This window comes from Athalia rosae, chromosome 5 (genome assembly GCF_917208135.1).
Source record: "Athalia rosae chromosome 5, iyAthRosa1.1, whole genome shotgun sequence".
NCBI classification, from domain to species: domain Eukaryota; kingdom Metazoa; phylum Arthropoda; class Insecta; order Hymenoptera; family Athaliidae; genus Athalia; species Athalia rosae.
Window position 1 is genome coordinate 5,832,262 of NC_064030.1, and position 27,173 is coordinate 5,859,434.

Genomic DNA, 27,173 nt, shown 5'->3' on the forward strand with positions numbered 1-27,173 from the left:
ACTACAAAACAGCAATGAACGGCGCCTCTCCGTTTGTTTCGCCAAGTCAATGAGAAAGTAAATTAAACCCTCGGATTCATTGCTCGTTCCAATCCTTAGCGTATGACGATCAATTAATACAAATGGTCTTCATAGAAAATTTAAATAGAATTTATTAGCATCAAGAAAAATGCAACCGAAAAGATACTGATGCATCATGAAATGAGAGTCCACGTTATTCAAACAAAAGTTTTTTTACCGAACAAAGTTTTATGATAAAATTCTGAAAAATGGTTCAAACGAATGTTTTTCGTTGATTTAATGAACACTTTTGTTATCTGCTTGGCACACATTTAGACAACACTTTTTTGTTGTGAAAAAATATTTATCCTGAGTAGTAGGAGATGAATTGATACGTATGTATCATGATGTTTCAATAATAAGTATTTGAATTTATAAACAAGTAGACCCATGCGTTTGGTAATCAACAATTTACAAATACTTTGAATAATTCAAACAAATTTTTTTATCTGACGCCCGAGGTATGGAAAAAATCTACTGTATGGCACGAAAGAAGATCAATTATCTACAACATACATATACTCTTGCTTGTGCTGTTCCGCCGAGTTAAAACAAACAAGATAATGAAATTTCTATTTATAACACGAGAAAAAAGATTGAATCTTCCCTTCGGTCGACGATTAAAGTGCGTTATAAAGTTTGGCATTTAATATTGGAGTTGAACGCAAAATTTTTGAATTTAAATTTTCGATTGCAGTTCGAAAGAGAGAGAGGGGATATGCAGCGTGAAGTTTGTTCAGAATCCGCAACTGACTTCGGTATGCTTCCTGACAGTAGTTCGATCGCGTATACACGGCGTACGGGATAGAGGACTTAGGTTGTGGGCTGTTACGGGTGTTACGCGTCTGTTACTGTGAATTACAAATGTCACGTCTCTGAACTGTGACGGTGTTTAGCTCCCACTTCTTGATTCTTATTCATGAACTTTTTATAAGAGCCTAATTGTAATACATTTATTATCATGCCAGGGTAAGTCTGACATTTGGTACGATGACATTGCCCTAACCACTTATGTATTTCGATTAATTTTTTTTATCTATTCTGTGACTTGCGGTGTTGATTATAAACCACGAATCAAATTTTTTAATCCTTGATGAGTTAAGAATATTTTTATCTTTCCATTTTTCCAGGTTAGATAACAACGTCAACTTTCTTCGGCTTATTCTCATCATTTGTGACTTTTCTCCTTATCCTCCTTATTTTATTTTTTACATTTCATAATACCACTCCTCCTGCAATTTTGTAAATGGTTGTGCGTTCAGAAATACGTGTATTTTTAGAGTTAATAAAAATTCTCAAAAATACTTTCACAAATATCAACCTTCCTTATACCTACTACCTTTTTCCTTATTCATCCTCGTTCTTTATACTTGAACTAGCAAGATCCTTCATCTCTGTAGAAAAAGTTGGCATTACTCATCTGTATTCGAATAGAAAGTCGTCATATTCATTGCAAAAAACTATGGATTCTATTCCGAAACCTATTGTAGTTTCAGGATGACTTTTTCTCTAGACAGTGTTTGCTACGCTCTTCATCTCTCTTCAAGATTGTTGCTTAAACTAGTTGTTATGAATTTTTGGTATCAAATTAAGTTATGAAACCTACGCTTACAAATTTAGTGAAATACCCACCTACGTTTACATGACAAAGTAAAACTTTTTCACTCAGCATAGTTTAAAGTAATATAACAGTATTTATAATTCATAGCAAGCTGAAAAATGTGCTGGAAATCTGAAAACGATGAAACAATAAATTCAATCACTTTGAGAATCCATCATCACGCAATAATAGATAATTTCTATCAAAAATTTTTTTTCACGTGTGGGGATAAACTTTTTTTTCAGATGTCAAACTACCGTGGGAATACACATACTCATAGGCAACCGGTGATAGATTATGATCGCCAATTTCAAGAGGACTTGGAACGGGCACAGGCCCTCAGCTTGGAAAGTTTGGCGCTAGAAAAATTTAGATTACAAAAAGAACAGCTGGAATATACTGGCCATGTTCGGCGGACCTATGATTTGCCACATGGCAAGCACAATAATAGCAACGATAATAGCATTGCAACTGAGATTGATGGGGCACCTAGCAGCGATGGGTATGATCTAACAAAACGACAGGCCAATAAATGTGATTTGAAATTGTATTATCCTTTACCTTTAGGCTTCTCTTGAGAAGTCGCCCTAGGCCAGGATCATTCAATACCGGTCAACCAAGAACTATGGCTATAATTGCGCCTCCACCTCCGGTTCCATACAGAAGAAATTCGTCTACATCTGGAGGTCCAAGTCGAGGATCTACAACTGATTTAATTAATTTTACAAGTCCCATAAAACAAGATGGTCTTGGTCCGTATTGTACACCACCACCTCCTCCACCGTTAGTATTTTTCTTGCGGTAATCATAATGATTTGCACTGTCTGCTGTATATTCGTATTGCTGGAGATTGAGCTCACTAATGCAACTGTATCTCAAGATCACCAAATGATTATACTATACAACAATCAATATCGACATGCATGTAAATAATATTTACAGTCTATACATTCCAAACTGCACACATTTACACATATTTGTGCAATCATCAGCAGCTGTTTTGATACTCAAGATATCATTGTGGCTTATTTGCTGACGACGTTCAATAATATTTATGTGAAATATAGCTGTCAATGATTCTGAAAATTGCATGCGAACATTAATTACTTTATTTTTCTTATGAAGTAAACCTTTGCTATTCAGTAAAGCACCAATCGAGCCAAAATGGGACAACCATCCCTCTTTGATGAAAAGAGTTCCAAGAGTATCTCGTAGTAATAGCTCTGCAAGCTCCCATCAGTCTCGAGCCTTGAGATATCACTCTCCATCACCAGGACCAAGTTCATCATCTCCTTTATGCACACCTGGAACACCTAGTACCCCTGGTATTAGTCCTGTAATGCCCAGATCAAGCAGCATTAATAGTAATCCATCGGATAGTATTCCACAGGTAAATGATAAACCATTACTCTTCTATTTGTGGAATGTTTTGTAAGTTTCTTTACAACAACATTCAGAGTAAGTCCATAGCTTCCAACTCTATTCAATAATAGTTTTTTTGAAGAGCAATTTTTGGAATGATTTCAGATTCCTCCTCTACCAGCAAACTATCGTTCATGTGCAAGCCCATCAGTATCCGGCGTTTCAACTCCGACATTTGCTGTGGACATCAGGCAGCTAGATGTCCTTAAAGTAATAGAGAAAAAACCAAATGGTAATCTGATAGACTTGAGTACGTTCGATCAAAACGAGGATAAAGCTAATGTCAGAGTTAGCGTTCTTGAGGCCTTTGACCCACTACTTGTAAAGACTGAAGTGAATGATGACGCCAGTATGGCAGCTAAGGATGGTAACAAGTCCATAGAACAAGGTACTATTTTTGCGTCCAGTGCAGTCTTGCTAGCAATTTATACTCAGCCTTTCTTTCATATATTCCACTGACTTTGTACAGATACAGAATCGCAACTTAGTGGATCAGTGTACGATCCTTTCGATCCATTCGACTACATGTATAGTACAAATGAAAGTGTGAATTCGGATCCAGTTTATGCTGCTGTTGAAAAATCTGCAAAATCACCCGCAATATCCCCAGCAGCACCTCCCCCACTTCCACCAAGAAACTCATCTGCATGGAACACCATTGAAAGACGACGAACGTCATTGGATCGTCGTGTGAGTATACCTTGAAGATTACTCCTTTAATTTTTAGTATTATGAAACCTACTTTATCAAATAGAATTGCTACATGTCCCCACAGCAAAAGAGACACACTCGGCTTTATGAAAATATTACAGTAGTTAAAGCCAGAGCATCGCTACATGATTGTGACCTCAAAGCCTTTCATCAAATGATTAAATCAGTCAGAAGTGAGTGGCTAGCAAAAAATTATTTTGGCAGTCCATGAAAAAATTTTCAGTGACGATTGTTTGTGGTATTTTTAATCCAGGTGAATTCCCATTCAATAACCCTAGTACAAATATCGGTCATATAGTCAGCTCTATGATGGAAAACATGTACCCGGATGGGACCAGTATAAAGATTGTCGTACACCCGCAAATTCCTACTGACAGTGAAGGACCAATTGCACCAATCTCTTTTACTTGCGATGGTGAGCTTGATCATCAATAAACTTTTCACAGATATAATAAAAGGTTGTTGACTCAGTCTTATATCATCTTTCAGTGAATTGTAGTGTTGAACACGTTATACTGAATGTAGCATGCACCTTAGATGACGACGATACAGTTAATGTGGATAAATATTGTTTGAGAGTCTTGGGATTGGCTGAATACCTCTGTCCAAACACAACTTTAGCTCAGTATGAATATGTACACCAGTGTATCAAGTTAGAAAAAGACATCGAATTGGCGATTGTTACCAGAAGGCAATTGAAACGATCCCTTGCTAGAACAGTAAGTTAGTTCACAAGACGAATGTATTTCACAAGATTTTTGAATTTTACAAACTTGTATTTCCTACAGCTACAAGACGATAATCGGGATCAATGCTTGCGGTTGGAAGAAATTCTACCCAATGAACCTGTTCAGCCAATATCCTATGACACGTTAATTATTTTGTTAGGTAAGTAGGGTATCTATCAAGATGAATTTAAATCTACTAATATTAACGATGGGCATGTCATTATATGTATTAATATGTATAACAGAAACTGTAGAAAAAGAGATGGAACGTGTCGAAGCAACTGCTCTACAAATGGCCACAGCTGAACATATTTCTAGTCTATTCTCGCAATTCAAGCCCCGTGGCGTTCTCCAGGCAGTGAAAGCAGTCTGTGCCTTGATGGGTAATATAGAAACTGTGGAAATAACGGAAGCCGTTGACAATTTTGTACATGCTTTTTGCCAGTTCTTGCCATCAGCCCACACAGCGAATAATGAGTGTAAAAAACCTGATGCCTTGCACGAAGAAGGAGATTACTCTCCTGTAGCATTAAGAACCAAATTTCCAGAAGTGATAGCCTCAAATTGTCATACAATTCGAGATGCTATCCAAGATCTAGTTGAAACCTATTGTCACGCATTTCGAGTTGATTTTCAATTAAATACCAGAGGAGAAAATCCAACGAGTAAGTAATATAATTCATGTACTGTGATACAATTCGAAATCTGAAAATCTCTACTCTCTCATAAGATTTGTTGTCCTCAAAATTTTGCGTGCTACCATTTTGATTGTTCTGAACAGATTTCATTAAAATTTTGAGAACTAGCTTCATTAATCCCTCTTCATTTAATCAAAACTTCTAATTATAAGCTTGATAATATCTATATTGTTATTGTTGCAGCTACGTTAGATTCATCTGAAGTCATTGATACAGTTCTTGTCAGAGTCTGCGCACTCCACAGATTGCCAAGTACTTGGAAACATGATGACTATATAATCGCTGCTCAAATATTCCATGGAACTAGACCTGTTGGCCAAGCAGTTGTCTCTGAACCCATGGCAATTAGCTCAAGCTTTTACCCGAGAGTTTTATTCAATGCTTGGTAAAATGTGGTGATTTCCTGTATCAATGATGTCTCCTTCACATTGAGAATATGAACATACCTAAAATCCTGCCACATTTTCAGGCTTGAATTTCATGGAATAAGTGTATGCCAAGTACCAAGAGAGGCTCGACTAGTTCTAGTAGTCTATGGTCGAACTATGCAACCTACTGAACACGATGCTTCCTCTTCAGCTGAAGGCTCAATGCATAAGGAAGAGCTCGGCTGGGGAGCGCTTCAATTTTGCGATTATGAAGGGTAAGCAATTTTATTATGTATTACGGAGTGCAACGAAAATATTGGATAGTTACACCGAACCAGATCGATGAAATTTTTGTATTGTTTGTTCACGTAGAGTAATGAGTCAAGGTAGCTATTTCCTCACTTTGTGGCCACCCAATGCAGATAAGAGATTAGGACCTGCTCCAGCACCTGGAATCCATCCACATGGTAATGTTCAGCCAATAATCGGACTAGAGCTGCCAGACTATGGTGGAAAAGTATTATTTCCAACGGAACTTCGAGATCACGATGTTAAATCTCTCGATTTCAACTCGCTGGATCATAATACCCAAGAATTGCTCATAGATATAACACAACAAGACACATTCTTCAGGTTAGTTATGAGGCTGGCGAATCATTTTCCGCATTTAAAACATCTTATTTTACAGGCCTCCTTTGGAAGAAAGAGAGATCTTATGGGAAAAGAGACATTATTTACACGACAGACCCGAAGCATTACCTAAAGTATTGCTTGCAGCACACAGTTGGGATTGGGCTTGTTTGCCAGACTTACATGCCTCTTTACGAGTTTGGCATTCTTTACCACCAGTTCAAGCATTACAGTTACTCCTACCCTGGTGTGTTTACAATACATTCCATCTTATATTATTTTTCGTTCTAAATTGTTTTTGAATAGTATTTTGCAACTACATCTGTTTGGAACTCAGATTTATAGAGATTCGCTTGTTGTATTTCAGTTTTCCTGATATGAAAGTCCGAGAAATGGCAGTAAGCTGGATTCGTGATCTAACTAGCGATGAACTAATAGACTATCTCCCGCAACTGTTGCAAGCTCTGAAACATGAGACGTACGAAGCATCTCCTCTAGCCCGTTTTCTTCTTGAACGAGCACTTCTGTCTCCTAGTGTCGCTCATCACATCTACTGGCTCTTGACCCAATCACTACCGGGCCAGAGTCCACAGGTACAGGTTCGAAGATCGCTTCATTAACATGATTTTTAATTATGTAATGCATGCTGATCCATATTTATTTCTCCCTCTGCATCTTATTACGCGCCTTAAAATTCGAATATCCATTTATCTTGATATCTAATCGTTTATACATTTATAATTTAATCTTCACTCTCAAATTTACTGCTGGTGTAATTTCTGGAAACAAGATAAGCTTGATTTTATACTCTTGTGATTTCGAACCATATCCTTATGAACTATCACCGTAGAACCTTATAAACCCTTGGAACTATTAGATTCATTCGATCAGACACTCCAAAGATGTCATGACCATACTGGAAAACTAGCTCATACAGCAATTGAATTTTAGAATTCTACCGATGGGCATGGAGAAGATGATGGTAGCAACGTTAGTGCCTTTCGCTACCATAGAAGATTACAATTAATGCTGCGAGCTTTGTTAGCTGTAGTTGGAGATGCTCTGAGGAACAGTTTTCTTACACAGCAATGTCTAGTCAAGGTAATACCTTCGAATTAAATTGTCCAACAATTAATTGCATATGATGAACGATTTACAGAATCTTCACGAGGTAGCCGAAAATATTAAAACTACCAAAGATTCCTTAAAAATGGAGGTCCTCAAAAATGGCCTACAAAATATCAACAGTCAACTAATGCTAAACGAGGGGACATGCTTACCTTTATCGCCGAGTATAGAAGTATTCGGAATTAATGTCCAAACTTGTTCTTATTTTCCATCATTTACCTTGCCTCTGAAGATCAGTTTTGTCAGTAGAGACAATGCGATCATTCCTGCGATTTTTAAGGTGAGTATTTTTTTTATTCACGGAATTGTTTTACGTTTTATAATATAAGCTAATGAGACCAATTTAGGATTGCGATCAGCATGCATTTAATCTCATTGAATTTCCAGGTTGGTGACGATTTACAACAAGACATGTTAACTCTTCAAATGGTCCGTATAATGGATAAACTTTGGCTAAAAGGTGGTCTCGACTTGAAAATGGTTACCTTTGCTTGTGTTCCAACTGGACATAAGCGGGGAATGATCGAAATGGTCACTAACGCTGAAACTTTACGGAAAATTCAAGTGGAATTCGGTTTGACCGGCTCGTTCAAAGATCGACCAATTGCGGAGTGGTTGGCTAAACACAATCCATCTGAATTGGAATATGAAAGAGCAGTAGCCAATTTCACCGCTTCTTGTGCTGGATATAGTGTGGCGACATACATTCTTGGAATCTGTGATAGACATAACGACAATATAATGCTCAAGACATCAGGGCATCTGTTTCATATTGATTTTGGCAAGTTTTTAGGGGATGCTCAAATGTTCGGAAACTTCAAAAGGTAAAACAAGCTAATTATTAACTTATTTATGTCATGAATGAATTATGATCTCCAAACAATCTTTTTCACTCATCAGAGACCGCACGCCCTTTGTGTTAACGTCTGACATGGCATACGTTATAAACGGTGGTGACAAACCCTCAGCAAAATTCCATCATTTTGTGGATTTGTGCTGTCAAGCGTTCAACATTGTTCGAAAACACAGCAACTTGATTCTCCATTTGTTCGGACTGGTGAGTATTGCTTTGATTTTATAAAAAATTTGGTAGCAAAAAAATTGTGCAGGTCATATTTTATCCACAACATAACTTGGTCCTGGACTTGGCTACATTAGGCCAGAGTTATAGCCTATTGGGCTTACACTGTACAATATTTGTATCCAAAAGTATTCAACAGAATTGAAATAATTGAAACATTTAAAAAGTTTCAGTTACTGAGATAAGCTAATCTTTGTTGCATAAAAACAGGAAGTATACTGTGATATGTTTTATTTTCACTCTCAAGAGTTGTACCACATCTCAGTAGAAATATCATGCAGAACTTTTTTATTTTAATCTATTAGTTGGAACAATGCAAGTACCATAAAGAAGATTAGCACAAAAAAAGTATAAGTGCAGTTGTCAACATCGTTTCATCTGATGAAACTTTCTTAATCATGGGGGGTTTTGAGAAAATTGAAATTTTTTAAACTCCAAACACGTTGAAATGATCAATTTCTAACATATATCGTACATTTTCAAAATTTTGAGATTTGACTTCAATGAATAGTCCCAAGCTATTTTCTGGGACCTCCCAAAACATCGTCAGATCAATTAAATTGCAAAAATATTATTCCAATCGTAACCGGCTGAGCGTGTTTTGCCTCAAGTATATCAACATATAAAAACCACAACGGTCTATTTTATTTATTTCAATGCTCTGAAAGAACAGCGGAAGGTCTTATCCTTTGGTGTTATCAGACTCCAAGCCACAATCACGCATAACGTATTAATCATAACCGGACTTGATACTCGGAATAGTTTCTGTTATTGCGAGAGTAGGCTGAGCGAACGTTCTGTGCTTCAATTAGGAGTGCGATACTTTTCATAACATACAGTGATATAATCGATTCCGTGAAAGTGTGTTATTTAACCACAGTAAAATCTTGTAAACAAAAATCGGTATACTGCTAGCATGCTATAGCTCCACAGTAAACATTGATACTGACAAGATGGATAAAAGATCATTGCTCCGATACTTTCAATTTTGAAAGCAATAAATAAAAGAGATTTTGCACTTGAGTATTTCAACATACTTGAATCGATCCTTTTTTCTAATGAGCAAGCCACAATAGTTTCTAAATTTTATAAAGATGGATAACTTAATACGGGCTCAGAAACTGCAGACTGAACTGAAAAACTCAGCAATGATTCGCCAGAAACAACATAATATTCAGATTAAGGATGATTTAAATAAATTGAAGATGAATTTATATACTACCCCTCAGATGGCTTCTTCTGGCATCCCTGGTGTTACAATGGATGCAGTAAATTATGTCCAAAAAGCTTTGCTTCCCGGCCAAACAAATCCGGAAGCTGCTGCAACTTTTGCTCGAATGATTGAAAGCTCACTCAAGAGTTGGTTTACACAGTTCAACTTTTTCCTTCACAACTTAGCACAACTCAGATTTTCTGGTGAACAAAATGATGGTGAATTACTATCATTTATTCCTCGTACATACACGTAAGTAATCCCTATATTACAATCGAAATATTCATAAACAGGTTGATCGACCCAGTCCTTGTCTAATGTAAAGTTACCATAACTAGTGTGCCTTAAAATTTTTGTCAATCTCTTTATTTGCAGAATGCTACAAGAGGGCCAATTGACAAGTGTACAAGTCTATGGATACCAAAAACGCTATGATCCAGAAAAGTACTACATGTACATATTAAGAATTGAAAGAAAGGGACACGCTGATCCTACTTACCTGTTCCGTTCCTATAAAGAGTTCTGTGAATTATACCAAAAGCTATGCATTCACTTTCCTCTTGCTAAAGTTGCCGGGTGAGTTTGGAAAAACCTGTTATATTTCCTTTCATGACAGCTTTTAACGAGAAAATGTAACTCAAATGTAATCTGGTATTAGGGCATATTTCGTCGGCAAACTATATTTATTTGCAGCAGTAGAATAACAATATATGGTATGCAACGTGATATGAATACAATCATTAACATATTTTATTTTACAAATCTGTGACTGGCTTTTGCAAGCAGAATATTATTACAATGCATTTGCTTATACCACAGATACTCCCACCATATGCATCTAAAATTATATCATTAAACTTCTACTATCTTGCATTTGAAAAAAATGAATTGACCATCCATCAAATCTATAGCTCTCAAATAAATTTATCATGTGACAATGTTCACTAGGAAATTGTGGATCAACTTTGAATAATCAAATAATAATTTGCTGTACCGCAGGCAACAGCTGTAATACTAATGGGCAAATGTTGACTATTAGGAATTTGAGTCTGCTACCTTCTCTGTCAAAAATAATATTACTTTATAATTATTTCTAAAACATGCTCAGCTCTATTACACATCAATGTCGCTAGCATGTGACGATTTTCTATCGTTTTTGATTAAAATGAATTGACCACCACCTTGGTCTGTTCTATTAGTAGCATTTATATCCAACTTCAATTTGGGCATGGGTGCTTTGTTTTTTTTTTTTCTGTATTCTGCCATATGTGTTTTTGATACTGGTTTAGGGGTGCTTTTTTCAATACTTAGATCATAGTCTTTTTGTGTCATATCTGCTGTCAGCAATACAGGATTTCCTACTTCAACAGCATGATAATTATCCTCTTCATCCGAATTCAATCCTTGGGTAGACCTGACCGATGATTTTCGTGCTGCTATATTGATGCTTGGCGGTATACCTTTTAATGAACCATCCTTACTCGTTCTTCCAGCTAGAGGATTATTCAACACAGGCATTGAGACTGGCCTAAGATTTGATTTTTTCTCCACTTTTATGTGACCCTTAGTTCTTGTGCTACTATTATTTGACACATAATCAGGTGCATCAAAACTCGATGTTGTCCTGTAGGAACCTGCCACTGCAGATGAATGTGCAGGCATTCTGTTCATTGTCATACGAGCCTTAAACCACTTGAATCCCATTTTTACTGACTTATTTATTCACTCTTGTTGAACTTCACTTTCAAATATTTTCTTGATCCCAGTTTATTTCTGCTGTTTATGCGGCTGCTCAATTGCATTGAAATACCTAGGAAAAAGTAATCATTCTCTTTAATCTTGTAACTATCACTTTATTATAATTAAATTTATATATTTTTTTAGTATGCTGTCGATTCCATGTCACCAACTATGAAAAACTCTTTATACTCTCGTGCATATTAGCGACGATTATTGTGCTACAAAGCCGTTTGGTTCAATCCCATATTTCCTAGAACTACGTTCCATGCATCATAAATAACTGCCCAAATTATATTGCTATTAATTGAACCACACTCTAATCAATATTTTGTCCGTTATCAACACACCTTCGCAGCAAGATAAATTAATCAGCATTCTTCCTATTTAATTATTACTGGTAAAAAGATAAAACACATCCATCGAATATCTTGATTATTACTAAAACTGAGAGTAATTTTCGATATCCACAAATAGGATGTAAGCTTTTCCAATTAGAAATTAGGAATGCAATGTTTTCTAATGTAACAACCATCATAAGGAATTGCAACTGCATTTTGATAATACTATCTGGTCTGAAAATCATTTAAAAATGTCACATTCATGCCATATAAACTTTATCTTATAGTTGATGTAGAACGGCACAAATATGATCGATTGAGCTATGAACTATTAACAACCTTGTATCCATATTATTTTTGCAATAGTAATTCCATGCCTGATAAGCGCTGTACACAGGTTTCATTACATTTGGTAGAAAAACACTGATAGCGGTCTGCGAAGCAAGCTATCAAGTATAAACTGGTATCAGTCTTAGCACTAGCAGAGCTTATCTTCAGATTATATGTACAATAGCCATTACCAGAATATGTAACATCACTCACCTACCACCTGAATTATTAAAACCACCAGGCTCCCACCACCTAAATTATTATTCTGGTCGAGGACGTCACTTCAACAACTCACTGACAATACTACATAATTGAATATTTAACAATTACTCGGAATATCTTCTGCTAATAATTTTAACATGATGATTTACTTCTCCTCTTATCGGAGTGTGATAAAATCAGCAATTTTATTTTTTTTTCTTACCCAAACTCATTATACAGGAGAAATTTGCAATTTTTTCTAATGTTTGAAAACAGCTGTAAAAGAGTAAAAAAAAATAGATATACTCTAAGGACTAATTTTGTATTACAACTGTAAATATTATTGTCTGTGCAGCCTTCCAAGTGGGATAAGCGTTGGACGTTCCAACATCAAACAAGTGGCAGACAAGCGGCGTGCAGATATTGAAAAGTTTCTTCAGAGCTTATTTAAAATGGCACCAGAAATATCGCAGAGTGATTTAGTTTACACATTTTTCCACCCACTTCTTCGTGATCAACAAAATGCCGACATCCATCTACGGAAAGTCAAAGGTAGAAACTCATAAACATAAGAAAAAGGTCGATACTGGTGGATCACACTGATTCTAGATTATCTCCATCAACTAGAATCATTTTTGCTGCAGTGTATATGAATAAGACATCAAATTGAAATTCAAAGAATTAATCAACTGCTGTCGTAGCAAATTAATTGCAATGTCATGTATTACTGTCAGAGATAATAGAATCAGATCCTATCAGGATGCAGTTATCCCTATATGAATGATAAACAATTTCATTCGAATTGTTACCACTTTGGAACAATTGATCTAGGCTGGATAGCAATGGTAACAAACGTTGGTTTGGAAAATGGGTGAATGTACTCGTGATACTTTTCTTCTTTTCTATGCAGTTGGAAATTGGTGGGCTGAAAAAAAAATTCGCGAGGATGGACAGATGGGACAAATAAAACTTTCTTTACACTACACACGAGGAGCCCTTTCAGTCATGATCCATCACGCCCGTGGTCTACCAAAGGTTGCAAATGCTCAGGAACCTAATACTTATGTGAAAGTGTATCTAAAACCAGATCCAACAAAAGCAACCAAACGAAAAACAAAAGTTGTTAAAAAGAACTGCCATCCATCTTTCATGGAAATGGTGAGCATGAATTTTTTTAATTCATCATTTGTATAAACATTTGTGTTTCTCACGTATATTTGATGAGGAATTTCACTTTATTTTGTTCTTGTACGGTAGCTTGAGTACAGAATGCCAATTGAGGTAATCAAGGATCGTACATTGGAGGCAACAATATGGAATCACGACACCCTTCAAGAAAATGAATTTCTCGGTGGCATCCGACTGCCACTAACGCGCTTAAATCTCACAAATGAAACTATTGAGTGGTTTCCGTTGGGCAGTGTTCGCTGATTTATGAAGGTAACAAGAATATAATGGAGTAATCATATGGATTTATACGAATTTTGATAAAAGTTAATGTTTAAGATATCGAAAGAAACGCGCATGGGTAATGATACAATTGTCTAATTCAAAACTATACTAATCGTTGAAACTAATTATAAGAATTGAAAAGTGATAATGATTACGTTTCAATTTAGTGTTGAACTTGCAAGGTATGAATTAAAATTATTGACCAATTCATTGTAGCTATCTTGTTGGCGGATAGAATTCTTTGCATTGCCCAACTAGAAAGTATCTTAACTTTCAAAGGAAGTATTTCGTCATTTTACATCCACATGCAATGCGTTCCAGTACAATTATTTACATTTATTATCTCTTCATCCATGTGAATCAAAGCGATTGTTGAATAACACGAAGAAATTTGTGAATATTATATTGCACAAACTAGGGCTACCTATTTTAATATTTGCTACTGTGGAGTCTTTTTTGTCAATACCTTATTTATTTGAAGTGTGCATGTAGATATGCACGTACATGTACATGTAGATGAATTCGTGCATACTAAAAAATTATTGTGATCAATTGTAATTGTACATAGAAAAATTTTCCATATACTGCCGATTCAGAATGTACTGAACGAAGTTTTTATCTATTATCCACATCACATTACAAGTTGAACTTGCGTATCAATTTTACAAGTCCATTCTTTGGTGTGAACAATTGTCATATAAATTATACATACATAATATCCATTTATGAAGAAATTTACTTATATGTATACATCCAAAATATTTCATTTATGTAGCAGTTCCTAAGGTGATGTGATAAGAATGAGTAATAGTTTTTGCTAATCTTTTTTTTATTGCTCTGATTATTTGATACAGAATATGCGTTGTAATTCATTAATGCACCACAATTGTAATGTATGAACCATTTCACCTGGAACAGCGAAACGGATGTGATCAACACAGAAAAATGAGTGATAGATTATAAGAACTCGTTTAGAGAATTGAGTGAACGAGATTGACGAGCCTATCCGCATCACGAAATTATGTCATTAATATTTTGTAACAATATCGTCGTAAATGCTTACGGGATTCCCGGTAAAATATCTGTATAAGTAATTAAGTTTATTGTCTGTTTTTCTCATTTAAAAATGCGATCTTCAGTTTATTATGTTCTTTTTCCATGTACACTTAAAAAGTGGATGTTAGCACTTTTATGTTTGATCGATTTTGATCATTGATTATGTATACGTCTAATTATGTCTAATTTATTTTTTATTTTTTCCAATCACTGATATCAATGTATTCAACTCTAGACTAAACCGAATCTAAATATGATCAGACTGATGGGTGCCTATCGTAATAACTGTAACGGTCTTTGCACGTTCTTGGGTATTTTTTACCCGTGCTCTTCACAAGAAATGAATCATTCACATCTATTAACTGGGGATGAAATTTACAAAATTATACAGCTAATTATTTCGCATAATTGAAAAAAAATATATATATTCCAAATAAATAAATGTTTTTGTTAATTGATGTATTTTTAGAAATGTTTTTCGTGATAACCGAATCTGAAGGCAAGGAAGATGTAGGTATTGAATGATGCAAAGAAGTACAAAGATTTATGGAGTTTTTCCCCACAGGAAGATTTATTGTTTCAAAATCATAACGGCTGTTTACACAGTTTCTGTATCGCGGGGTCCAGTTACAGGGCGATGATTCTTATACAAGAAGTCAGCGTACTGTTGGTATGGAGCCTTGGTAAGGGCCATCTCCTTCCACAAGTCAGGTGTGAGGTACGCATAGGTCTTGGCGATAGCAGCGTAAGTAGCCTTGGCAAAATTACCAAGTGTACCAGTTGATCCTCTGGCTGAAGTGTAACAGTCTTCAATACCAGCCATCTGTAAAAGCTTCTTGGGAACTGGCGCAGAAACGATTCCAGTTCCTCTGGGTGCTGGAATGAGTCGCACCTGAACTGAACCACACTTTCCAGTTACTTTGCATGGTACTGTGTGGGGCTTTCCAATTTTGTTTCCCCAGTAGCCACGGCGTACAGGAACAACAGATAACTTAGCCAGAATAATGGCTCCCCGAATAGCAGTGGCAACTTCCTTGGAGCACTTTACACCAAGACCAATGTGGCCATTGCTATCTCCGATCGCAACAAAGGCCTGGAATGCAAAATTTTTATTGATAAGGTATGATGATCAAAGGCATTAAAAACAGATGAAGAAGCTCTTTTTACTCAACATTCTATATATAAACCTGTCAAATAGGATTACCTTAAATCGGGTACGCTGACCAGCTCTGGTTTGCTTCTGGACAGGCATGATCTTCAGGACTTCATCCTTCAGAGATGGCCCGATGAAGAAGTCAATGATCTCAAACTCCTTGATTGGCAAAGAGAACAAGTAGATCTCCTCCAGAGTACGGATCTTGCCATCTCGTACTAAGCGACCCAATTTAGTTACTGGGACCCATTCCTTAACATCTTCCTTCCCACGGCCACGTCCACGCCCTCGCCCTCTACCTCCACGACCTCTCCCCCTGGACCCACCACGATCACCTCCGGCTCCACGAGAGCCAAATCCTCCACGAAACCCTCCACGTCCTGCTGCTGCTGGAGCTGCGGCTGGAGCTGCGTCCGCCATACTGAAAGTAGATTCAATACGATAAAGAAATTTTATGGCACTTTCTTGAATACCATTAACAAATGAAGGACCAAGCAGGAAAGGCACACAGGAATTGATACATTATTCAAATAGAGAACAGAGTCAATTAATCTACTAAATTACAGCGTATAAGAGGCGAACTTCTAGTGTGGAAATATTGCTTCAAGTAATCCATAAATTCAATAATATCTCTAATATCTAAATGAATATTGGTATCACGATCCCCATTATACACGTGGCGTGAAGACGCGATGGTTATGAGACTGAAAATATGTGAAACTATCGATCAGAATCGTCGGTGTTTTTTTGATACAGTTTTGAGACATCTTTAAGACATTTATTTTTCACTTCGTATGCCTAGATTTCCTTAAAATACTTAAAAATTAGAAATATTCACGAGGGTACTCACTTTAGTTCCCTTTGACAAACACGGTCACCAAAAGAAAGAACTTCCTCTTCCTGCGCGTTTTCTCCATAGGCGCTAGGGTCGAATTTTCTGTGGTTTTTACTCTTATTTTACAATTATAGTCACTGTCTCAGATTGCAGATGGAACTTGATTCTATATCCTCGCAATTCTCAAAAGTTAAAGGTGTTCCACGTGCGTGATATGGTGTACAAAATTTGTTGATATTATTTTGTGAAGTAATTAAGTCAATTAATATTAGTCACTGACAGTTCGATTTATTCCAAAATGCAACACGACGACGTAAGTAATCCTGCTTAGATATTTCGTTTCACAGTTGAAATAATGTTACATGTACTAACCTAGAATGTCTTTCAGGTTGTATGGAGTATAATCAACAAATCCTTCTGTTCCTTCAAAGTAAAGTGAGTTAATCAATCAATGGTGAAAAGACTAAAATATATTTTCATATAATTATGATACTAATATGTATATTTCCAGCACAAAGACCCAAAGGTTTTGCAGAAATGAATACAATCTTACAGGACTCTGTAGTCGTGCATCTTGCCCACTGGCAAACAGTCAGTATGCTACTGTACGAGAAGAAAATGGTATTATCTACCTATTCATGAAAACAGCAGAAAGGTATGCCTTTGCTAGAATTGTCTGTACTTTTAATTGGTAATTAATAGAGCAATATTTGATTGTGAGCTTGGAACCATTCTAATTTTGATTTCAGAGTTGCATTCCCAAAAAACATGTGGGAAAAAGTAAAATTGTCAAGGAACTTTGAAAAAGCGATTTACCAAATCAATGAGAATTTGCTATATTGGCCTGGATTTCTCAAGTCCAAATGTAAGCAAAGGTTCATCAAAATTACACAGTATCTTATACGAATGAGGAAACTCAGACTTAGAAGGCAGAAAAAACTTGTACCTCTTCAAAGAAAGATTGAAAGGAGAGAAAAACGTAGAGAAGAGAAGGCTCTCATAGCAGCTAAACTTGATACAGCAATTGAAAAACAACTTATGGCGAGATTGAAACAAGGAATGGTAATGAAAACTATAACCTTAGAGAAAAATAGATCATAATTATGAGTTTGAAGTACCCTTGAACACGTATTTCTATTATTATTGTTTTCTATTTTCCAGTACAACGACATTTATAACTTCCCCCAAAAAGTATTTGACAAAGCTATTGAAGAAGTTGAAGTTGAGGGAGAAAGTGAAGCTGAAAGTGAGGTATGTGTGTTTGATCATTGTGTAATTATAATGATGATGAATTATTCCGACGGAAATTATGATCAATTAGGATGAGAAAGAAGATGAAGTTGAGCGGGAGGTGGAAATGGAATTAGAGGCTGATGAAAGGGAAGCTAATCGTCCGGAATTTATTGCTGCTGATAGTGATGAAGATGATGATATTGAAGAAGCTTCTCAGGTGAGAGTATAACAAGATACTAACAATAAGTAGTCATTTTATTCAGTTGTTGATAACGGCTGAATATGAACTGTAACTCATATTTCAGAGTGATGAAAGTGACTCAGGACACAGAGAAGAAGTGCAACTTTCGGATAGCTTTCAATCAGATGCATCAGATATTGAGGTTTGCATCTTTTTTCGGACCAAATATTTTTTTCATGACAAGCTAAAAACTTGTATTCTTGCAGGATGCTACACCTTCAACTAGTAAAAAGTCTAGTAAAACTAAATCCGTCAAATCAGATAAACCTGATAAGAAAGCAAAACGAAGACCCAGGGTGGAAATTGAATATGAAGTCGAGGATGAACCGCGGCAACGAGTGCGAGCTTAGAATTTCGATAATGCAACCACATACTATATTTGTAATAAATCTATCTGCTAAAAGCTTATATCTTTCAAAAATGATATGATACCAGCCCTGATATTGCTTCCTTTTTACCTGTCGAATTCTCCATGAATTTAAAAATCCTCATAAATTTGAGGAAACGATAATTTCCGGGTTCCTGTCTGAAAACAAATTTCGAAGCATTCCTTCGTAGGTATAGATATTGGATCAACAATTGGAGGCATTATTTTTGACAAGTCTCGTAACATACCGAAGACTTTATAACGCATCGTGACTGTCGACGTTTGAAAATGGCGGTAAAACAACCTCCGCGATCATTTCGCAGTATCGAGGGTGAATCGCGTCTCTGCGATATCAAAAGGGGATGGCAGAGAATAGGGAGGATTGACAAACCCCTAACGGCGACGAAACACAGATGGCAACTCCATGGGGGTAGCCGTGATCGTGCTGAACGATAAGTTTTGTGCTAGAAGGTAACCCAATTATTATACTCATCTAAACTCTGCACAATATTCCACCCTTTGATACAGTAAACAAGTAGTTATTAGGGCTGAAAGAGTTATGTGCCAAAATAAACCCCCAATTGACAATGTCAAAACACTGCAGTATCTCAGCATTGCGTATTCCAGTGATCAACATACATATCATCAATTATGTTGACTGCGTGGTACTGATACATATTGTGATCATTCCGATAATCATAATGTACTTTAATAGACTTGTCAGATATCCAGCTGTCATTATAACGAATTATAGCGTTAGAGAGGTCAGAATTCAAATTTAAAAACTCAACCTTCTAATATCAATTTCTTGCTTGATGACACTTCTGCAAATAGCAGGAGTGGGTTATTTAAAAAAATCAATTTTAAAAACGAGGAAGTTGATGAACAACAGCTCAGTGATATTGCTTGCTAATCTTCACACAACTTTTTCTTTTTCCTTACAGACGATGTTCAAAGGAATGAGATCATGCACACGTTAAGATTAATTTCATCAATTATCGTAAATAAATAATACAAATTATGGTGCAGTCACATACATAATCATTCTGGGAAGTTATGTATATTTTCTAGACATGTATTCTAATATCAGTCATTTTACAAAAAAATATTATATCATTTCAAATATTGAATGACTTAATTTTTTAGTAATTTATCAGGTGGTCGATTCAATCATCATAGTTTGATGATATTAATAAATTAAATAAATGTTTGATAAAAGTTGACTGAGAGATCTTAAAATGGAGCTGAATAACGTTGGAAGCAGCAACTCAAGATCTGAAAGCTCAGTTTATTTGGCAGTGCCATTCAGGAAATTATGTTTGGTCACCGTCTCTCTGCCCCTGATTACTCTGCTAATCTGCTTCATTACGGCATATATATTTCAGCAAGATGATATCCATGAAACACACTGTAGAGTAAGTAGGGCAAGACTTCTACACCTTCTATTTTGTCATTTCATCTGCATATGGCATAAATGAACTGGAGCCGGTTTTGTCAAGTAAACTTTTTGAACAATAGTTGGTAAATACTGAAAATAATTTTTTGTATAGGTTTACAACATCATACCGTCAATTTCTGCAATCACAGGAGTATCCCCGCAAAGATATTTATGGCGCATAAGTATTGCGCTACATATAGGACCCAGAATAGCTATTGCTAGTGTCTATCGTTCCTATTATCACAGCATCCTCAAAGCTGTCGAAGAACTACCAAGAAAAATATTAGGATTTCGACTTTTGAATCTATGCTATTGGCTGAATATTTCTGAAGTAGCAGCTCTATGTGGAGTTACATATGTTTCAAATAGAGAGAATTATCGTGAGTACATATTCAAAGACCTGGAAATCATATTCATTTGAGAATTGTTGAAAAATCATTCTGAGTTCACCAAGCACAGTGTTACTTCAGCTTTTAATAAAGAATCAGGTCTTTTTTCAGCTAAAGTAGGTGCTGCATATAACTTGGTGTTTTGTATTTTGGAGTTATTGATTAACTTATATGTGTTTTGAACTGAAGTTGCACAGCTACACAAAGCCGACACAAAAAGGCGTGTTTTATTTCACTTCTGTTGCATCGGTCTGTGAAAACATAGCAAGATCTGAATTTTACCTGAATAACAATATCAATGCATCACTTTCCGTTTCAACTGGGGCTTAATTTTAGAATGAACTAATTGAATTATACTATATGTTTCATGGACCGTATTTGTATAACTTTGATTGGCAAAAAGTACCGAACATTTCAGCGGTTCATGAGAAGATCTTCATAGTCTTCATGTTCAGTTCGCTGGCATATATGCTCGCAGCTGTAAGGCTGGGACGCCTTCTAACTCCCAATGCACAAAGTTTGCAATATAAACAAGTGCTTTTCGTAATCAGTATCATCAGCACCATGGGTCTCATAATTTTCTTCCTGAAACATCGTCTACTGTGCCATGATATGGGTAAGCATTTAAATCAGATGAATGTGGACTGTAATCAAATCATATGTTATTCAACATCCTAGACAATTAAAGTATTGATACCACTTATAATAATCTTTTACATTAATAAAAATTTCATCACTATTAATAATGATTTTTCATGTTACAGCATTCAGCTGGTTTTCGCTCTGTGAGTACTTCATAGCCTCCGCAAATATGGGGTTTCATGTGACGGTGGTTTTGGACTTCCCAAAAGAGCATCTCGTTGTTGGGCATGGCTTACCTGCCCTAAAAGTGGATTAACCCCGTAGTATACCATGAATCTATCAACATTGTCCCAAAGTGCCTACTGCTTTTACCTGTAAACGCTAAGAGTCTGCCTTTGTTGCAAGCGGCACATTAACATCACATGTCGTCCAATTTTGTAAAGGTAAAACTGCACAAGTTCTGATCATAAAGTAGTATGAGTGTCAATGATATCCATATGTTGTTAGAAGAAATATTTTTCTTTCCAAGTAAAAAAACGATCAATCTCATCCAATTGACATCATAAATTTATGTTCATGTTCTTACATCCAAATTCCTAGTTCTTAACTTGATTGTTGTTCATCGTGTCGAAGAGATACAACTTCATTTCATCATGCAATAAATAGGTACCAGGCACAAAATTTTTCTAATGATAAAACTATTGGTGAAGTAACAATGAAAATTGCAGGAAAAAGAGAGCAATTAACTACCATTTGTGTTGCATTGTGTTAAGTTACACAAAAATAAGTTACGTAGACTCATAGCGATCACAGCAGCCACTTAACTTGCGTACACTGTGTTGCCAATAAAGTCAAGCAATTGCATCTGGTATATTGTACAGATGAATGCTATATAATTCAATGAAATAAATTATAATTGACTAAATTAGAATCTAGCGCTTCCAAATAGTGGCACCGAGCAATGGGCACTTGCTGGACAGTGAAACATTAATAATGGCCTTCCGACACATACTTTAAACTACGAAAATAAAAGTTATGATAATAGAATAATTTCGAAATAAAACACTAGAATGTAATCATGAAAATGCATCTGGTACAAGGGAAAAACGTATCACAATTAATACTGGATATTCAGTTGGTACAAACGACAGGTTTTTCTGATCAGTATTGTTGATATTAGACACATGTGAAAATCAGATGCCGATTAGCTTGTTGCAGGAACTATAACAACTACGAGGGATCAGTTTCAATGATTTCGAAAACTTCAAAGCGCACTAGTCTCTAGTTGAGTACGATCTAGTCAAGGTAATTTTATTTATCTATTTATCCATCGATTAATCAGTTAACTCCAGATGATATGTGTTTGATATGAAATGAAAATTCGATTGAGACGTTCAATGAATTCTTATGTACAATAATTTGAGTATTTCAGCAATAATTTGTACAACATTATTGGACTGTTGAACATAACTGGTACATTAAGACGTTGCATATTATCATGACATTAAATATTAAGTAACCAATTCCTAACATAAAACTAAATACTTGTACGACCAAGACCAAAATATGACGTCCAAAAAATATTATTCTGAAAACGGTACACCGTTTATAAGAGCAAAAAAATGGCTATTGACTTGTATCATCTTACTTTAAGGTACCACGAAGATTTTAACTATTTAACAAAGTTTGCTCATAATTTTTCACATACATACATAAATTTCAGTGAATGTGTAGTCAGTACCCGGGTTTTTGTTACCATTTATTCCTATTGGATTTCTGCTTGTTCTATTGCTTTTTTTCTCTCAATTCGTCTAAAAATCAACAATGTCACAAATTTATTTGTAATAACGACGATGTTGAATAGTTATTATGTTATCTAACAAAACCTGTAGAAGAATATATTAATACGGTACATGAGCGTGCTTTTTTTGGAGGACTATTTTTATTCTCCGCTCTTGGCCTGAAATTTTGTTGATAACATTAATTTGTAATATTATCATTAGGTACTCTCCCAAAAATGAGGAGATTTTCCATTTAAATATCATGTAAACTTAGATTTTTTTTTATCAATTTCTGTAACTCTCTATATGTTCATAATCGGCGTAAGAGTACTCAGTTGATTTGTATATTTGAAAATGTTGATGACAGATACTCTTTCAGTTTTAAATGTTTAAATATTGTAGCATATTAATTCGTAAAAAAAATTTATGGACATTACTTATTATACCAAGTCCGAACGTAATTGTAGATAGCACTGGCAAATTAAGCCGTTAGGAAGAAATTTTGCCAATAATTCATACGCCAGCTTACCACATGTATTGATAAATTTGGAAGTGCATATATTTCGAAACATTAAAATTTCGTGCATCACTTGTCTGCTCGCATTCGGTACCATGCGCGCAACTAGTTTCTAAAGGATTAATAGTACATCAGTTTTGCACATTTTTACTAATGAGTGTTAAGATAGCATGTTTTGATAACAATGTGGATACCTTGTTTTCTATCTAATTTCGTGATTCCAAAGTGGAAACCTCCCCTACTAGCCGCAAACATACCATGATATATGAACGGCCAAATATGACGTCGTTCGTTGTGTTAGATATGTCGTAGTATTAAGTTTATCGTTAATTGCGAAAAGCTCACGCTGTTGTACCCTCTCGCGTTCTTGCTTTAAGAGTGAGACGTACGCCATAGTTGCAAGTCGAATTATTTAATAGTTTTTAGTTGATGATTTAATATATTCAAACAGAAATTTGCTGTACTAAACATTTCGAGTGAACAAAATATTGATATACTAATTATTAGTTGCCTTTTAGCATGTTTTTTAGAACCGCACAATAAGTTTCTACATAAATCGTTGCAGAATGATGTGATTCTGTAACGTAGTGAAAGGATTCGTTGTGATGGTAATGCTGTTATAATACCGTGTCAATTAATATGATTAACAATTTAACAAATTAACCGTTCAATCACATCAAGTGATGTACTAAAGATACTGTTATTTTTTTTTTTGTGCGCAATACAGCATTTGTAGTGCGTATTGCGTTGCAGATCATGAATCAAGTGATGTATTTCAGGATGCAGAACCTCCGTTTCACAGTGAAATTGACACAATGAGACGTGGAAAAATGTTAAATGTGTATAGAGTATGCCAAAAAATGAATTTGACATTCGCCACCCACAAAAATATGTCGTTCAAGAAGAAGCCTGGCTCATTGTGTATAAACGAAATAATTTCCTTGTGAAATTATTATGAATTTAAAAAAAATTTCATTGTCGAAATGATATGCTTGATGATGATATCAATATACATGAAGTGCATATCAAATAATAATATATAGTCGAACTATATTCAGTGCACATCGTAGAATGTTGGGAAAATTAATAATTATGAATAAAATTGCACTGTAGATAATTCATATATTAACTTTAAATTTCTAAACGTCGGTAGTAAATCACTTGATTTCACATAATTCTATTCTACACTCATGATAGTCTCATGTTTTACTCTATCACACGTACTACAGTTTTCTATTACTGATTGAATAATTTTTATTCAAAATTATCTCACGTAATTGCTTCCAAAAGAAACTCGGCATTTTCCAAGTTGATCAGTTGATCAAAAGTAAACTAATTATAAATGAAATAGTGTTCAATGTTCCACTCCCCAATATTCGTAAATTGGTTGATTCATAGGTATTCACTTTCATTCAAGCGCCATGGCATCCGTATTTTCGTATCGATAACAGGCGTTTTATTTAATGAAAAAAACCAACCGTAATCCCTGAAATACTGCTTGACAACTTTCAGTGACCAAAAATATTGTTCTTCGAGCAACATCAAATTTTTTTCCAACTTGATTTCAATGCTGAATATGTAGACCCTGCTTATTACATAGCAATAAAAATTAGATCTATAAATCTAGCAGCAAAGAAAATGGAGCTGTTACAAGCAATATTATTTTTATTATAATTCACATTATTACTTTTGCTATAAAAATTATAACATACAACTAGCCAGTATCATGCAATTTCGAAAGTATTTGTAGTATAAGCTTATTGCCATATACAAGAATTATTAATTTTAGCATTTCTTTTCGATTTTATTTTTTATGAAAATGCAATGAGTATAAGAAATTGAATTCGATAAGCGTAGATAGTAGCCTGTTCGCGTTGCCGATGAAACGATAGGAGACATTAACTTCAGCCGGTTTAAGTGAGAAAATGTATACATGCATCTCGTAATAAAATTATCCGAAAACTTTATGGAAAAAATTATTCCAATAAAAACTAGCCACTGAGTTATACGTCGATACAATGCCAAAAGTGAATAAAACATATCTGTCGTAAGACTCACATTTGCCTACTGACACCGTTATAATTCAAAACTAAGCTCATTACACCGTTCAATCAATGGTAAAAGTTACCTACAAATAATATTCTTTTCTATTTTATTTTAATTTTTCTTCTATTTCTGCTAACCGTACCTGCGAAATATCCACTTGTGTAACGCATACATTTGTTAAATTATTGACTTCATTCTGAAACATTTGCTAACCGACGTACACAAGAATTTATCGGCATAATATTTATTGAAAAACAAGGGAAAATAAAAAATTATATGTAGAATTAATTATTTCAATTAATTCATATGATTACTGCAAAGCTTACGACGTGTTCAGCTTTTTTATTATCGTTACCTCTCAAATATTGTTTTTCGTAACGCTGTTCAAGATTCGGCCAATTCACGACCAAGAGAAAAGATCATGTAAAAAGCATTTTGCTTTAAAAATACGCATATAAGCTATATGGTGGAAGAGATTATATCTAAACTTCCTACACATTTAAGTATATAATATATTTCTCGAGATATTCGATCTAACTAGATGTACATAAGAAAAGGAAAAACCCTCTTCTGACAACGTAATATTAATAATCGAAAATCACTCGATTTTTAAGAAAAGAAATTTTACAATACCGTTTCAACAAGTGTATAAACAGACATGCTTTGTACGATTGTCGTTATTATATTTCTCATTGTTTATTTCTACACAGATATCATAGATATATTGAATATATCTATGCAGATATCAACTAACATAAATTTTCCGAAACCTGAATTTTCTATGCAGTTCTCCCGTCGTTGATTCGAATAATTTTTTCAACGCCTTGCACTATACGCGTAAAATCATAATATTATCGATAAACTTTCATGAAAATGGTTGAACATCGATTTCTAATACAATATTTACTCGGAGAAATATTTTATCACTGAAAAGGTTTACCTTTATGATATTTATATTGATCCTTATTATTGGCTATGTACAAATATGAATTTGTTGTACCTGCATCTGCCCGAATGTAAGGGAAAAATAATTTAACGGAGACCAGTTTTTAGGCCTGGTTTGCTTGAAATTAATTGTTCATCCCTTCTCCCTGACGTATGTTAAATGTTAACCGTATATATAAAAGTAATATAATTGCGAATAGAATTATGAAGTTTTATTTCAGCAATAACATATATTGCTGTACAATCGAACCCCAAGGTAGTTATTAAAAAAAGAAAGAAACAAAACGATGAATTGTTGTAACATAATGTAAATTCTTTATGTATTAACCTGTTGAATTATACCCTACATAATAATATTGTTACAATAATGGTGATTCCAATGGAGCCCAGAAAGGATAATTTTATCTAATCATGAGTATTTTGGATGATTGAATTTATTGCTTATGTATAGCACTTGGTAATAACAATCATCAATTAAACAATGTACAGATAATCGATCATTGAATCATTGGGCCACCATAATATTCGTATTTTCTATAAAACCCCGTCTCATCCTATTTGTATACATGCGAAAAATTTAAATATACGGTATTCCTCATATATTCGCGAATATCCCATACGCATATGCATAATATGGTAAAATCCTTTTTTTATTTCAGTTAATCGTTGTGTGGATACGAAGTGAATTCTAACGTTTGCTCGAAAATTTACGGGACGTTGAACGCTGGTATAAAACAATTTAGCTTTAGTAAAACCTTTCACTTTCGTTAACCTCGATCGTATGTATACATACGTATATTTTATATCTCTCGCTTGATTTTCGCGTGTGTGTTTCTGCTCGTATGATTCATATTAATATACCTCCAGGTTATATACAACTACGGAAGTTT

At 35.0% G+C, this 27,173-nt stretch overlaps 5 protein-coding genes and 1 long non-coding RNA gene across 13 annotated transcripts; 3 read left to right on the forward strand and 3 right to left on the reverse strand.

The window, feature by feature from the left end:
• The first annotated feature begins 51 nt into the window (after window positions 1–51).
• LOC105688065 (phosphatidylinositol 4-phosphate 3-kinase C2 domain-containing subunit beta) lies at window positions 52–15,214 on the forward strand. Of its 4 annotated transcripts, XM_048655694.1 has the most exons (26): window positions 52–685; window positions 758–1,029; window positions 1,906–2,162; window positions 2,228–2,443; window positions 2,786–3,050; window positions 3,188–3,470; window positions 3,552–3,772; window positions 3,858–3,966; window positions 4,047–4,208; window positions 4,283–4,512; window positions 4,582–4,681; window positions 4,767–5,186; window positions 5,403–5,604; window positions 5,689–5,862; window positions 5,960–6,220; window positions 6,276–6,464; window positions 6,585–6,816; window positions 7,169–7,318; window positions 7,377–7,625; window positions 7,733–8,169; window positions 8,246–8,402; window positions 9,656–9,891; window positions 10,015–10,215; window positions 12,604–12,800; window positions 13,159–13,406; window positions 13,506–15,214. In XM_048655694.1, the coding sequence occupies exons 3-26, from the start codon at window positions 1,906–1,908 to the stop codon at window positions 13,677–13,679; spliced, it is 5,370 nt and encodes a 1,789-aa protein (XP_048511651.1). In that variant the 5' UTR covers window positions 52–685; window positions 758–1,029; the 3' UTR covers window positions 13,680–15,214. The 4 variants fall into 4 exon arrangements, with proteins under 4 accessions (XP_048511651.1, XP_012259520.2, XP_012259521.2 ...); XM_012404097.3 differs by having other exon boundaries at window positions 52–1,029; window positions 6,585–6,810; XM_012404098.3 differs by having other exon boundaries at window positions 52–1,029; window positions 2,804–3,050.
• LOC125501044 lies at window positions 1,115–2,398 on the reverse strand. Its single transcript, XR_007278531.1, has 3 exons — window positions 2,222–2,398; window positions 1,693–1,792; window positions 1,115–1,454 (listed from the first exon to the last, which is right to left on the reverse strand). It is a non-coding gene; the product is annotated as an uncharacterized LOC125501044 (long non-coding RNA).
• On the reverse strand, window positions 10,294–12,371 carry LOC105688069. 3 transcript variants are annotated; one of them, XM_012404106.2, is made up of 2 exons: window positions 12,261–12,371; window positions 10,294–11,449 (listed from the first exon to the last, which is right to left on the reverse strand). In XM_012404106.2, the coding sequence occupies exon 2, from the start codon at window positions 11,341–11,343 to the stop codon at window positions 10,753–10,755; it is 591 nt and encodes a 196-aa protein (XP_012259529.2). In that variant the 5' UTR covers window positions 11,344–11,449; window positions 12,261–12,371; the 3' UTR covers window positions 10,294–10,752. The 3 variants fall into 3 exon arrangements, with proteins under 3 accessions (XP_012259529.2, XP_012259528.2, XP_012259527.2); XM_012404105.2 differs by lacking the exon at window positions 12,261–12,371 and adding an exon at window positions 12,057–12,193; XM_012404104.2 differs by lacking the exon at window positions 12,261–12,371 and adding an exon at window positions 11,727–11,920.
• An 85-nt stretch (window positions 15,215–15,299) lies between the features above and the next one.
• On the reverse strand, window positions 15,300–16,845 carry LOC105688068 (40S ribosomal protein S2). The gene is made up of 3 exons (XM_012404103.3): window positions 16,760–16,845; window positions 15,961–16,330; window positions 15,300–15,849 (listed from the first exon to the last, which is right to left on the reverse strand). The coding sequence occupies exons 2-3, from the start codon at window positions 16,327–16,329 to the stop codon at window positions 15,355–15,357; spliced, it is 864 nt and encodes a 287-aa protein (XP_012259526.1). The 5' UTR covers window position 16,330; window positions 16,760–16,845; the 3' UTR covers window positions 15,300–15,354.
• A 55-nt stretch (window positions 16,846–16,900) lies between these two features.
• LOC105688067 (protein MAK16 homolog A) lies at window positions 16,901–18,626 on the forward strand. Its single transcript, XM_012404102.3, has 8 exons — window positions 16,901–17,057; window positions 17,133–17,179; window positions 17,256–17,399; window positions 17,494–17,806; window positions 17,906–17,995; window positions 18,066–18,194; window positions 18,283–18,360; window positions 18,425–18,626. Exons 1-8 carry the CDS (start codon window positions 17,043–17,045, stop codon window positions 18,566–18,568), a joined length of 960 nt encoding a protein of 319 aa, XP_012259525.2. The 5' UTR covers window positions 16,901–17,042; the 3' UTR covers window positions 18,569–18,626.
• A 246-nt stretch (window positions 18,627–18,872) lies between these two features.
• Window positions 18,873–26,639, forward strand: LOC105688191 (post-GPI attachment to proteins factor 2-like). Of its 3 annotated transcripts, XM_048655048.1 has the most exons (6): window positions 18,873–19,056; window positions 19,530–19,639; window positions 19,743–20,000; window positions 20,136–20,403; window positions 20,831–21,028; window positions 21,177–26,639. In XM_048655048.1, the coding sequence occupies exons 3-6, from the start codon at window positions 19,824–19,826 to the stop codon at window positions 21,308–21,310; spliced, it is 777 nt and encodes a 258-aa protein (XP_048511005.1). In that variant the 5' UTR covers window positions 18,873–19,056; window positions 19,530–19,639; window positions 19,743–19,823; the 3' UTR covers window positions 21,311–26,639. The 3 variants fall into 3 exon arrangements, with proteins under 3 accessions (XP_048511005.1, XP_012259727.1, XP_020709198.1); XM_012404304.3 differs by having other exon boundaries at window positions 19,530–20,000; XM_020853539.2 differs by lacking the exon at window positions 18,873–19,056 and adding an exon at window positions 19,069–19,349 and having other exon boundaries at window positions 19,530–20,000.
• The last annotated feature ends 534 nt before the right edge of the window (window positions 26,640–27,173 follow it).